Source organism: Emys orbicularis, chromosome 20, assembly GCF_028017835.1.
Source record: "Emys orbicularis isolate rEmyOrb1 chromosome 20, rEmyOrb1.hap1, whole genome shotgun sequence".
Classification (NCBI taxonomy): Eukaryota; Metazoa; Chordata; order Testudines; family Emydidae; genus Emys; species Emys orbicularis.
In genome coordinates this window covers 7,460,438-7,473,600 of record NC_088702.1, presented here as the reverse complement: position 1 = coordinate 7,473,600, position 13,163 = coordinate 7,460,438, and the positions used below count along the sequence as shown (strand labels likewise).

The 13,163-nt window shown below is 42.5% G+C and overlaps 1 protein-coding gene across 2 annotated transcripts in view; it reads left to right on the top strand.

The window, feature by feature from the left end:
* The window catches only part of ARNT (aryl hydrocarbon receptor nuclear translocator), a 38,971-nt gene that overhangs the window by 1,402 nt on the left and 24,406 nt on the right, over nucleotides 1-13,163 (top strand). For both annotated transcript variants that reach the window (XM_065419851.1, XM_065419850.1), the window contains exons 2-3: nucleotides 10,006-10,117; nucleotides 11,841-11,894. In XM_065419851.1, coding sequence (XP_065275923.1) covers nucleotides 10,006-10,117; nucleotides 11,841-11,894 — 166 coding nt within the window. The remainder of the gene's footprint in view (nucleotides 1-10,005; nucleotides 10,118-11,840; nucleotides 11,895-13,163) is intronic.

Here is a 13,163-nt window from a genome sequence, read left to right as displayed (position 1 = left end):
TAAGTTCCTTGATGTCAGTGAAGTTATTGTTGATTTACAGTGTTGTAACTCAGATCAGAATTTTGGCCTCTGCTTGTGTTCCTTTGAGTTGTGGTGTTTTTTGAATATTCTCATTTGTGGCTTGAGGCTGATTAGGGGTCTCGGGTTGAGAGAGTTCAGGTTCATCTAGTACTGTTCAATCGGATTTTGAAGGATGACATTTTCATTCTAACTAAACAGAACTTGGGTATAGTAACCTTTTGTGGCTTTCAAGATCAAGAAAGCATCTTGGGTCTTTAGCTTGTGGTGATCTTGAGGCGAGGGTGCAGCACTGACGTCTAGAAATACGTGGTTGTGGTTTCACATATAAAGAACTGAAATTTTACAACAACCTAAAGCTAGAGTTCCCCATAGTTGAGTCATTGATGCTTGTGTTGCCATTCGGTCAGAATATGGCAACTGAGATTGAAACTTAGACCCCGATCCTGCAAATACTTACACATGTGCTTAACTCATCAACGAGACTCCTCAAAGTAGTAAAAAGTTAAGCATGTACATATTTGCAAGATTGGGGCCTTATTAAAGACCTTTCTTGTCTGCTCCTTTCTTCTCTGCTTAGACTGTTGTTGTATTTTAGTGTTGAATATGGTTTTCTCTTGCAATTTCATGAGCAAAAGAGGTGTAGTTAAATCCACAGCAATAATTGCTTGGTGCAGTAAAGCTAGAGAAAAAACATTTTGTAAACCAGACTTTGTAGCACAATAACATTTCTTTGAACTACAAAGGAAATACTCAAATGAGTGTTTTGTATTGTTCACACATGACAAAATGTTTATGCAACTTCATCCTGCTGAGTTGCATGATATTTAGCATTCTAGAGGCACTCTTTAAACATTGCTAAATTCACATGTCAGGAACAAGTTTTCCATCCGTGGTTAATGTTTATAACTGCATGGCTGCAGTCTGACAAGCAGAGCAATAATATCTTGGTTCTCTAAACAGGACAAATTATTTGCTCTCTGAGTAAGCATTCATTGTATACACAAGGATAATGTTTGTAAGATAAATTATTTGTCAGCCGCTGTCCTTGCAAGCTTTGACCCCTTTTGTCTTAAAAAGTGGACTGCAAAGTTCAAGTGAGTCACTGTATATTTCTGGGCTTAACTCAATGTCCTCCTATTAAGGAGGCTGTGAGTGTGGTGATGGGTAAAACTGGTCGCAAAATATGTTGCAATTTACAACTTGTTAAAAGCACAGATGTTTCAAAGTTAGGCCCAGATCCTTAAATTCTGCACAGGAAGACCACTGTGCCCTTGTGGACCCTTACTGACTTCACTTTCTGCAGGTGCAGGGTATGTTTGTGCCAAACAGCTTGCAGAATCGAGTCCCAAGCCTGTTTAGTGGAAACATTCAGTGCATGTTTCTGGGCTTAACTCAATTTTCACATTAGCCTTGCTGTTCATAAGTGCTTATGTTTCAACCTAAGCAGCAAGCAATAACATATTGCTGAGTGGACTACAGATGAAGCACCTCTTTTCATTTAAAAAAAAAAAAAAAAAAAAAAGTACATCTCCCATTTTAAATTTCTCCTTAAAGCACCATATCTTCCACCACGCAGTCCTCCAGCAGTTAATCTATGGCTCCCCCATAGCTTAAGGTTTCATTGCTTAATGGAAGAAGGATTTAAACAGCTGAAGAGAATTGCATTGTATTTTAAGGATAATTTTTAATGACAGATTTTGCTTGTTGGTAAGATTTTTGATTGGAATGGCGCAATAACATCCTGAGAATAAAAGGGAATAGTGAAAGGAAAAAATGCCTTTCCGATGGAAGTGTACAATGAGGCCTGCTTTACTCTCATCAATCTACAAGCGTAATATTTATTTGGATTATGGGAACACCATTAAGGTCGATAGGACAAATATTTGACCACCTAGTTTTGTTATGAACTTCCATTCCCTGTTGTGCATATCTGCTTTTTTAATATTAGCAGTAAAGTGAAAGGTACAAGGTTTATTTGTTGTTGGATTCTTGTTAATGTCACTTTCTTTTCCTAGGAGCCTTGGTAAAGCATAAACTGTGTCCTGACTCATAATAAATCCACAGCTTTTTTATTTATTTTTTTAAAATGTGCTCTGTTTTTTAATCTGCCTGAGATGCTAAAGGTGACCAAAACATTTGGAAAACTTGTAACTTTTAAGGGTAATCAAAAAAAAAAAAAAAAACTGGACAATTACTTATGTTCAGGTTTGCTGTGATTTCTTTCCTACCCTTCCTAAACGGGGGGGGGGGGGAACCTATTAACATCGGCTTTATTTCCCCATGTTAAGTATCCTCACACCTTCTATAGGTCATCTCGATTATCACTTCAAAGGTTTTTTCTCCTGCTGATGATAGCTCATCTCAATTGATTGGCCTCTTACAGTTGGTATGGCTACTTCCACCTTTTCATGTTCTCTGTATGTATAAATATCTTCAGTCTGTGTTTTCCAGTCTATGCATCCGATGAAGTGGGCTGTAGCCCACGAAAGCTTATGCTCAAATAAATTGGTTAGTCTCTAAGGTGCCACAAGTACTCCTGTTCTTCTTAATTCTGAATTCAGGCGTTCTGTCTTTCAAGTTTTTACTTCTATGGTATTCCACCATTTTGATGCCACCAGTTGAGGCATCCTCCTTCACAAACAGAATTGATATGCAAATCTGGATATTCAATTTTAAATGCTAGAAGAGAAGGAAGGAACTGAAGGTTATGTTTCAGCCTCTTCATAGCTTCCATCCAGAACAGGGTGTTTTGTATTTGCAGTCAGTCATATTGGGTAGAAATGCAAAAGATTCATATCTTCTCTGAATTGCTTGATTTTTGTTTTGTTCTTTTGTGGTCCTGGTTTGGTGGTGTTCATTTGATATAATGGGTGTTGAAGGCAAACACGTATTGCTTCTGAATGGAGCTGATGTTGAAGAGCTGCTGGAAAGGCTTGGACAGGGCCGGCTCTAGGATTTTTGCCGCCCAAAGCAAAAACAATTTTGGCCGCCCCCCCCCCCCCCCCCCGTTTTTTAATTACCCCACCCCCGGCCCCGCCTCAACTCCGCCCCTTCCCCAAATCCCCAGCCCTGCCTCCTCCCCCCAGGCTCTCAAGCCTAGGAGGGAGGGAGAGGGAGAAGCGGCGCCCACTCAGAGTCTCCCCCTCCCTCCCAGGCTCTCAAGCCTGGGAGGGAGGGGGAGCAGCGGCGCGTGAAACAGCTGTTTCGTGCGCCGCGGCCGCTCGGGATCTCCCCCTCCCTCCCAGGCTCTCAAGTCTGGGAGGGAGGGGGAGCAGCGGCGCAAGAAACGGCCGCTCGGGATCTCCCCCTCCCTCCCTCCCTCCCAGGTTTGAGAGCCTGGGAGGGAGGGGGAGACTCCGAGTGGCCGCGGCGCGGGCGCCGCTTCTCCCCCTCCCTCCCAGGCTCTCAAGTCTGGGAGGGAGGGGGAGCAGCGGCACGCGAAACGGCCGCTCGGGATCTCCCCCTCCCTCACAGGTTTGAGAGCCTGGGAGGGAGGGCGAGTAGCGGCGCGCGAATCAGCTGTTTCACGTGCCGTGACAGCAGCAGCGGAGGTGAGCTAGGGCGGCCGGGGCACATTTTTAGGGGCGGCATTCTGGCGCCGGCCATGCCGCCCCTAAAAATGTGCCGCCCCAAGCACCAGCTTGTTTTGCTGGTGCCTAGAGCCGGCCCTGGGCTTGGAACAAAGACTTACATCTTATCGTTCTGGCTATGTTTCTGTGATGACGATAATGTAAACCAGATCCTGTTTGCAGGGTCATGGAAGATTTGTCTTTTCTACTTTGACAGATAAGAGTCTCTCAATGACGCATTTGATCTTGCAGAAAGTTGGTTTCTTCACACTTAAGAACATGACTCTTTCCTGTCTTCCTGCTTAATTCCCGACAGTGTTTACAATTTACTTCAATAGAATAATGCTATTGTTGTGTCAGTTGATCTGTTACTTCAGACCATTCAAATGCTTGTTTCCTACCACTTCATTTGTAGGCAGCTTTAGTCAAAACTTCATACACTGACATTTGGTAATCACTAATTTTTAGTTTGCTGTATTGGTCAGCAGTTTCCACATTTAATACAGTGAGAATAAGAAACTACTTAATGAAGTCAATGCTGAGGACTGAAAAAGATGAAGAAACCAGTGGCATGCCCAACCATTTCAGACATTTCTAGGTTAGCAACATCCTGAAAAGTTCATAACTCCACCATTTTTCTCTTGTGACCATTGATCCCACCCACTAGCCATGTCCTTCTTTTCAGTCTCTCCAGCCATTTCCCTTCACCTCTAGTCTCTTGGGTAGTTTTATAACTGTAATGTTCCCTAAGGCACCACAAGCCTTGGTCTCATCACTTCCCTTCTAATTTCAATATAAAATTTGTATTCTGACTAAGATTGGAAAAAAGATTGGAGCCTGATGTTTGTTTAACATTTGAAAGGGATTTGTTATGTTCATATAAATATTTCCAGATGACAAAAGTTCTCATATTTTTAACACAATTTTGAAAGAGGGTTCCCCCACCCACCCAGGTGAAGGGAACACAAATGGATTTTCCACAGCCCTTTTTTTTACCCCTTTAACACTTAAATATGGGACTTGTCCTTCTGTAGCACTTTCTACCCTTTGATCTCAAGGCACTCTACAGACTTCGTTTTCTTAAGCCTCACAACTGTCCCCTGAGGTAGGCAAGTGTGCAGTGCGGTTCCAGTTTTTACAGATAGGGAACAGGCAAGGGATAAAGTGACTTGCCCAAATTCACATGGTGCATCTGTTTAAAAACAAAAAAAAACAAAAAAAACCCCAACCTGAAGCCCTGAGAGCTTGGCTCTTGGAAATGCGGTGAACATTCAGACAGATCAGAAAGGAGCTTTCTTTTTAGAAACAAATAAATAAAGAAATAAAAATTGCTGTTTTGCTCGTAAATCAGTCTTAAAAATATACGGTCATTTCCTTCCTCCGTCTTTAACCGGAAGTTCCTCCCGCCTTAATAGAACAGTGACATACAGTGTCAGTTTCAGGAACTCCAGAAATGCAAATATCATGGTTTAAACAGGAAAAAATTACGTGCACCATAAAGCCAACAACTCCTTGAGCAGCCACATATACACAGGTCTAGACAAAAAGCAAACACCACCTTTGAGATTTCTTCTAAACCACTTAAATTACCCTCAAACCGAGGATTAGGTTTTACGAAACAAATGAAGCAACATCAACACCATATCACTGAGTGCTATAGGCTTTAGATCTCAAGAGACAGGAGAAGCTATGTATTTAAAATAAATAAATAAATCAGATTAAAAACTATTGTGTTCCCCAAACCTTTAGGCAATTAAAACATTTAAGAGCCTTATGCAGCAATAGGTGGTCTAGTCACCAGAAAGGAGGTAGGGATAGGATGTTTTTTTACTAAAACGTAGGGGCTGGAAGCTCCAGGTCTTTCCAGACACACCGGGAACTCATCACTTTGTGGGAAAATTCTTTGAATAGGTTTTATTTTTTAAATATCCATACAAGTTTGACAGGGAACATAGGTAAGAACCTAACTGCCCTTTGCCCTTAATCTCCTTTGCCATATTGAATTCATCTGCAGAATGGGGTTTTCATGCTGACAGAGTTTTGGGGCTTTTAGTAAGCCGTCAAAAAGATGAAATACCCTCTTACGTTGCTATAGTTAAGTATTTATATCAGAATTCCCATGCTATTGATAAGGCTGAGAATAATGGCTCTGCTAATTGCCAACTCAATAGTTATTCTACAGAGCAGTCACCCTTGGTAAATTCTACAAACTGGCATAGCCTTGCTGTGATATTATGTGATATATTTGGTATGAACCAAACTCAGGTTGGGGGTGCAAAAGAGACTAATGCAGCCTAGTGGTGTATTTTGGTGAAATGTTTGGGGAGAACTGCATGTACTGTTTAAAAATGCTTTGGAGTATTAGGCTTTAATCTCTTTGAAATCAGATCACTTGAATTATTGCACAAATGCATAGCAAAAAATGTTTCCGACTATTAACAATGACAGTTGTTAGCCTATATCTTTTTGCTGTGTGGGGAGTGATTTTTCTCACAAAATGGCTTTAAAAATCCCCCAAAGCTAGTCTAGTCATGGAATAGATAATTCATATTTCACGCCCAATAGATCTAGTATATGTTTCTTGATTGATTTGTGGCTGTGTGCTGTTCATTTTACTCCGAATGGATGGATTTTATGGTTCATGACAAGATGTCTTGATTACAGTACTCTTGGCTAGCTAATGAAATTATTGTAATGATCTATAGTGATATGAGAACTTGTACACCTCTACCCCGATATAACGCGACCCGATATAACACAAATTCAAATATAATGCGGTAAAGCAGTGTTCCGGGGGGCCGGGGCTGCGCACTCCGGCGGATCAAAGCAAGTTCGATATAACGCGGTTTCACCTATAACGCAGTAAGATTTTTTTGGCTCCCGAGGACAGCGTTATATCGGGGTAGAGGTGTATAGTGTGTTGTATGCTGTGTAGTATAACTGCAGCAAGAGAACAAAAAAAATGTGCTGACTGCAGTGTTTGTAGTACTGTAAGCTGCCAGAGGCGTACTACTTTATTTGTATTGCAGTAGCACATAGAGGCTCTAATTGAGATCAAGATCCCATTATGCTGGGCCCTGTACAAGTTCCTAGTAAGACAGTCCCCTGCCCCAAAGAGCCTATAGCCTAAATAGGCAAGAGAAAGTGGGAAGGGAAATGGAGAAACAGAGAGGAGGGGTGACAGAGCCAGGAATAGTTCCCGGAATGAAATCCTGGCCCCATTGGCTTCAGTGACAAAACTCCCATTAACTTCAGCTGGGTCTCTTGTGAGTTCCAGTCCAGTGTTCTATCCCCTGGACTACACAGCCTCTGTCTCCCCTATCCCAGCTGGTCTGTTGAGGCAGGAGTGTTTTTTCACCCTTAGGGCATGCTGCAAGGGTCAGTTTGCCCAGGCTGTAGTTGGAGAGTCTGGCGGGATTCTTTAGTTGGAGCGAACAGCTACTTTGGTTGCTTTGGGCTTGTCTACACTGGCGCTTTACAGCGCTGCAACTTTCTCGCTCAGGGGTGTGGAAAAACACCCCCCTGAGCGCAGTGTAAACAGTGCCCCAGCGCTGGGAGCTAATCCCCTCGTGGAGGTGGAGTACCTGCAGCGCTGGGAGAGCTCTCTGGCACGCGACCACACTCGCACTTCAAAGTGCTGCGCTTTGAAGTTTTGAGTGTAGCCACGGCCTTTGTCTAACACTGGGTTAACAGTTTAGTGAACTTGGTTGTATGTGAGCCTAGAGGTTGGTGACACATTATAGAAATGTGAAAGATAAATACCTATCTAGTGCCCTATGTACACTACAATTCAAACCATAGTAACTAGAACCGTACGCCAACACTTTTCTTGCTAGCAATGCACTTGCTCTGTGTAGAGCAGGCCAGTCTGAACAGTGATGTTAGCCGTTTGACAAAGCATACTATGTGCTCCATAAATAGGCTTGGCAGAATTAGATTTGATGTTTTTTTTAATAATTTCAGTGGATATCAATGGTTTTTTGTTTTTTAAGCATTTTTTTTTTTTTCAATTTAAGTTTTCACTGTTGCAGGAAATTGTCAGGGGAGTCGTAAAATAACTATTTAGTGATGGTAGACTTAGATTCAAAAAGTTTTGGAACCATTCCATTATAAATTGTAAACATCGTATGTCAAAATATACAAAGTAAATAGCTGAACTCAAACGCTAAAGTTCCCAAGCAGCATTTTTCCTATTCTGCCTATCTGTAAATGTTAATGGAAATATTTTGTTGGTTTGCATGTGTACAGTGAAATTGACATTTACTGATTAAAAATCTAATCTTTCTGAGCCATTTATAAAATAGCTTAGGGCACAGAGCAATCCTCTTTGAGGGCCAGGGAAATCCTGCTTAGTGCCAGTGCACGGACTGCTTTCAAACCCAGTGCCTGAGCTTGCAAGTAACTGAGAACCCTCCACTCGTATGAGAGTTGAAAGTGGTTGACGTTTAATAGGCTTTGCCCCATTGTTTGAACTGTGAATGAAGAACTTGAAAGCTCTTTGCTGATGCATTTCAGATTGTTTTCAGGTAAGAATTGTTGTATTCATGTCTTAAATCTTTCACGTTACCATTTTGAGCATCTTGTATTTCAGGTGTGGAACCTTTTTATAGCAGTTTATTTCAGTATCAAGTACCACAATCTCTGAAGACCATGACCATTTCCTCCCACGGTTCTTCTCTTTCCTCTGGTTCCCTTCTGTTATAATCTAATGTAACATATCCCAATTAAATAACATGCAAAAGATTTTTAGTTCCAAAAATGGTTCTAGATAGGAGGGGTAACTTATGCCTTGTTTAACCAAAGAACTGTTTCTGGGTGAGGTTTGTGTGATTTGCATCTTACCATAAAGTTTTCAGTCTTTCAGTTTAAAAATGAAAACACAAACCACGAACTCATCACATGCTGACCTTTGATTCAATAATCCTTCAAATGGGTGGGCAGTAGGCAGGTTGGATCTTTTGTTGCAATGATTAGATGCTTTTTCCATTATGCTATTACTGTGAATGTCCTTCTCTTTCAAAACCACAAACTTAGCAGAGATTTGGTATTCCCAAGATCTCGGTTTTTCCCTCTGATCTATTTTATTGAAACATTATACCATTCAGGCAACTTAGTTACTGACTTTTTAAAGCAAGTAATGTAATTAACATATTCATTTAGAGGTTTATATGGTTAGACACAATTCTTACTTGGGGAATGAACCATGAATATGTTAGAATGGGGCAGGAAACATCTCATTAAATTTAATTAACTCAGCTCTATACAAAATGTGAATAATTCAACTGGCTTTGAATTCTAACATGCATATTTTAAATCTGTCTCTTTTCTTGTGCTCCCAAGTTGCTCCGGGTTAGAATCTTTACTTCAGCTTAGAGGGTTTGCAGCAAAAACCTTAGTCTTCCCTTAATAAGAACTTACTTATACTGTGCACTTCTTTCAGTAAAAGGAAATCGCTTCTCTTGGGTTAATTGTTGTGGCACCAAAAATGGGGACAATGCTGCTATGTCAGGTATGCTTTCTCCTCCATTGTTCTGCCATTCGATGGAGGCACATGGTTAATATATTTGTGGTCAGATGGAGTCAGTGCTGTTTAGCTTTGCGTTTCAGCGTAATTCCTCAGTGTGCGGTTATATTGGAACTGTAGAAGCAAGCAGGGATTAGATCGCTTCATAAAGGACAGACAGATCTTTTTGGCTCGATCACCAGTTTGAATCCAGCCCAGATTGGTAGTGACCGTAGCTGCTGTTGTTCCATGTTGTTGAGGACAGGTAATGAACAAGAGTGTTACAATCCCACTAGAGCGGTTGAGGGTTGAATGGTTTCAGGATGTCTCCCTGGTCCAATTCAGCACAGTTACTTACATAATAAAACTCCACTTTTCTACCATGTTTCATCTGTAGATTTCAAAGGGTTCTACAAACATTAATTTGACTGCCCAACACCCTTCTGAAGTAGCGTCCATAAGAAAAATGCATGAAAATGTACTTCCTAGTGCCAGCTCCAACATGAGTTTCATTCTTTCCCCAATTGTATTAATCATTTTAGTAACTCGCAGCTTTCCTTCCCTCTCCCTTCTGCATACCAGAGTGGGGCCAACTAGCATTTGAGACAGTCTCCGCTTCCATCCATGACCACACCAAGCTCCTCCTCCTCCTTAAAAGGAGCACATCTTTGAGTTTGACGATCTGAGCTTTTGATCTTATGAAAACAGCATGTGCTTAGATCCTCAATACAGGCTCTGGAGAGGAGAGCTCGATGAGAATCCGACTTGCACATTGTATAAAGTCTACCCATTTAAATACATTATGGGCTTAACTGCATTGGGGCTCAGATTTAATCACTTCTAATGGATAACGTGCTTCAAAATCTGAAACATAGTGGGACTTGGCATAATTGCTTTATCTCTCCTGCTCAGAAATGGCATCGGATGTTCCCTCTTTGGGTGCAGCAGTTGCTTCTGGGAACCCTGGACCTGGTACACAGGCTGGAGTAGCCATTGTCCAGAGGACAAACAAGAGACGACCAGGGTAAGTTGTAATCACTAAAAACACAGTAAGCTCCTTGAGACAGTGTCTGCTTCCTTGCAGAGCAATTTGTGTAACCTAGCAAGGAGTGATCAGCCTTGTAATGAGGAAACATCCTTCCCTTTGAAAGGATTTAACTATTCCTCTGTCGCTTCAGCTACCCTTTGATTTCTGTTTAGGCCTTGTCTACACTGCCATTTTACAGCGCTGGAACTTTCTTTGCTCAGGGTGAAAAAACACCCCACCCCCCCCACCCCCCCGAGTGATGCAAGTTTCAGCGCTGTAAAATGGCAGTGTAGACAGTGCTGGGAGTTATTCCCCTCACAGGGGTGGGGTTTTTTTTTTTTTACAGTGCTGGGAGAGGAGCCGTGACTACACAGCCATGTTGCGCTTAAACGTCGGTTGTGTAGACATACCCTTAGTCTTTTTATCTTGTGTCTTTTATGCAAACCATATCCCCAAATGCCTCTAAGCTAACATGATTAGAGTTAAAAGGTGCAGTCAAAAGAGGTTGTTTCAGGACAAAAGAGAAAAGATGTCTTCATCCAAGGCTGGGAATGACATTGGGGGGAGGTCACTGAATCACAGATATAAGGAGTCTGCTCCAGAATATGGTAGCTGCAAAGAAAACACTTCTGCTGGTGCAGAAGCTGAGACTGGGGGAAGGGATGGAGAATGCCAGTGGATCAGTAATGCTCCTGCAACGCCTTTCTGCTGAGACTCTGTAGGGGGAGGTTTATTATAGCAGTAGTGCTTGCCCTGCAGTTTTATTTTGCTAAAACACCTTTGCAAGTTGAAGGGACAGGGAAAGCACACTTGAATGGTTTCTCTTAAAATGCCCATTGCTGGTAAAATCCTCTTATTTTGAAGCTGACTAAAACATTCCCTGACCAGCTTTGCTCGCTGCTCCAGCACAGGTCCCTCCCACTCTGCCGCATCCTTGTTCCTTGCATTTTATTTACAGACTCGTATGCAGCTGAGCTGGTTCTGTATGCCAGGTTCCAACTTGAAACGAAGCAAAGTGATAAGTCTTTTCCCCCTCCCATGCATACAGAAGGTGGTCACAATAAAAATGGCGGCCCTTGTCTAATGCAGTGATGCCATCTAATGTCACTAAGAATACTAACTGGACCGTTCAGACTTCACTGACTTTTATTTTGTTTTCCTTTTTTAAAACCAAATTCTCCAGTTGGAGACTGCCACTTGGATCAGATCAGGGTGTGCGGAGTGCAGGGAGCTACACCTCTACCCCGATATAACACGACCCGATATAACATGAATTCCGGGGGGGTGAGGCTGCGCACTCTGGCGGATCAAAGCAAGTTCGATATAACGCGGTTTCACCTATAACGCGGGAAGATTTTTTGGCTCCCGAGGACAGCGTTCTATTGGGGTAGAGGTGTATCTGCTTTATCAGACCACTCGCTGTTCTGAATCACCCACAATACTTGGTAACCGAGGTTAACGCATGGCGAAGGTGATCTCATGCCAAATGGCCTTCCGCGCCATTGCACATTCCATTTCTGACAAGTGCATATGGGAAGCCCCCTATTTGAATTTCCTGGCTCTTCCCAGTATTACTGTAATGTGGGGTTGTTTTTAATATTAGCTTCAAACAAATTCTGCATCTTTCCAAGGTGCAAGTTGCAGGGCTGACAGTTTCTCCTTTCGAGCTGGTTATCCACTATCTCTGGTAATGGTTGCTTCTCCCGCTTCTGTTTTTCAGGCTTGATTTTGATGATGATGATGATGAAGAAGAAGAAGGGAACAAATTCCTCAGGTGAGGCGGCTCTTTCCAGTCATACGCTCATTAAAATATACAAAACTTATGGTAAAACATGAGGTGAAAACACTCTCCGCACGGTGAGGGCTTCCCTCCCAGCACTGGTGGGAGTGGGCTTGACCCTCTTTGGAGGAAGGTACAGCAGCCCTCCTTGGGCAGGGGGATGATCTGCAGTAACACAAGGTTTGTTGGATGGGGGTGGGGAGAATACAGATGCTCAGCATTTAGGATCAGCTAATCAAAGCAAGGAGACTCAGATAAAAACATTTCTATTCACACATCCCTGGTGTGCTAAAGCACTAGAGATCTCAGAACAGTATGTGTCCTCCTGCATCCCAGTATGCTGTCCTATCCAAACCGACTGGAGTGAGCCAAAGAGACAGCGTTAACTCTCTGGAAACTGGACTGGTGTGTTCATTCACACCATGCAGTGGTATTTGGGTAGCTTTCAGACGGGGCAGACCTGATAGTGTCCTGTCATATGTTCGATTGCTGCCCCCTGTGTTCGAGTATTCCTGTTAGAACGCCTAAACCAGAAATGTCTGCTAGTAGTGAGTCGCGATGAGCCAAGATAACACCGGTACTAGCTATACAGTAATACATCACTCGGTTATTTCAGTTGATAAGATGAAGTATGGCGCTGCAGAAACATCCCTGCTAGTGTAACAAAGTGGCTAATGGGGGAAAGCAAATGTGATTTAACTCCTTTTAGATCTTTCAAAGGCGAGTTAAGCAGCTGTTCAGGGTTTCCTTTGGGAATACAAGCCCAGCCTAACAGCATGGTTCTCCTATAACAAGGTCAAACCCTTTTGCTAATGAGCCGAGTTTCCATTACTGTCCTAGCAATTTGCCATTCAATCTATTGTACGGATGCTCTAGGTTAGCTTACCCCAGCCCCCTACTGCTGAGAACTCCCAGTGGCTGCAAACGTCCCTGTTTATCATAATCCATATGGAAGATTGGGAAGTCATGAAGAGCTCATGTAATTAATCTGTAGTCCAGTTACATGGATTAGTTTTTTGATTTAGACAACTCTAATGCAATCCTAGGATGCATTAGGTGAGGTATTTCCAGTGGATATGGGGAAGTGTTATTGCCATCATACAAGGCACTGGTGAGACCTCTTCTGGAACGCTGTGCTATTCTGGTCTCCCATGTTTAAGGAACATGAATTCGAACTGGAACCTTTAGCCGTTCTCTGCATGATCAGAGGAATGGAGACCCTACCTGACGAGAGGAGAGTTAAGGAACTTTGCTTGTTTAGCC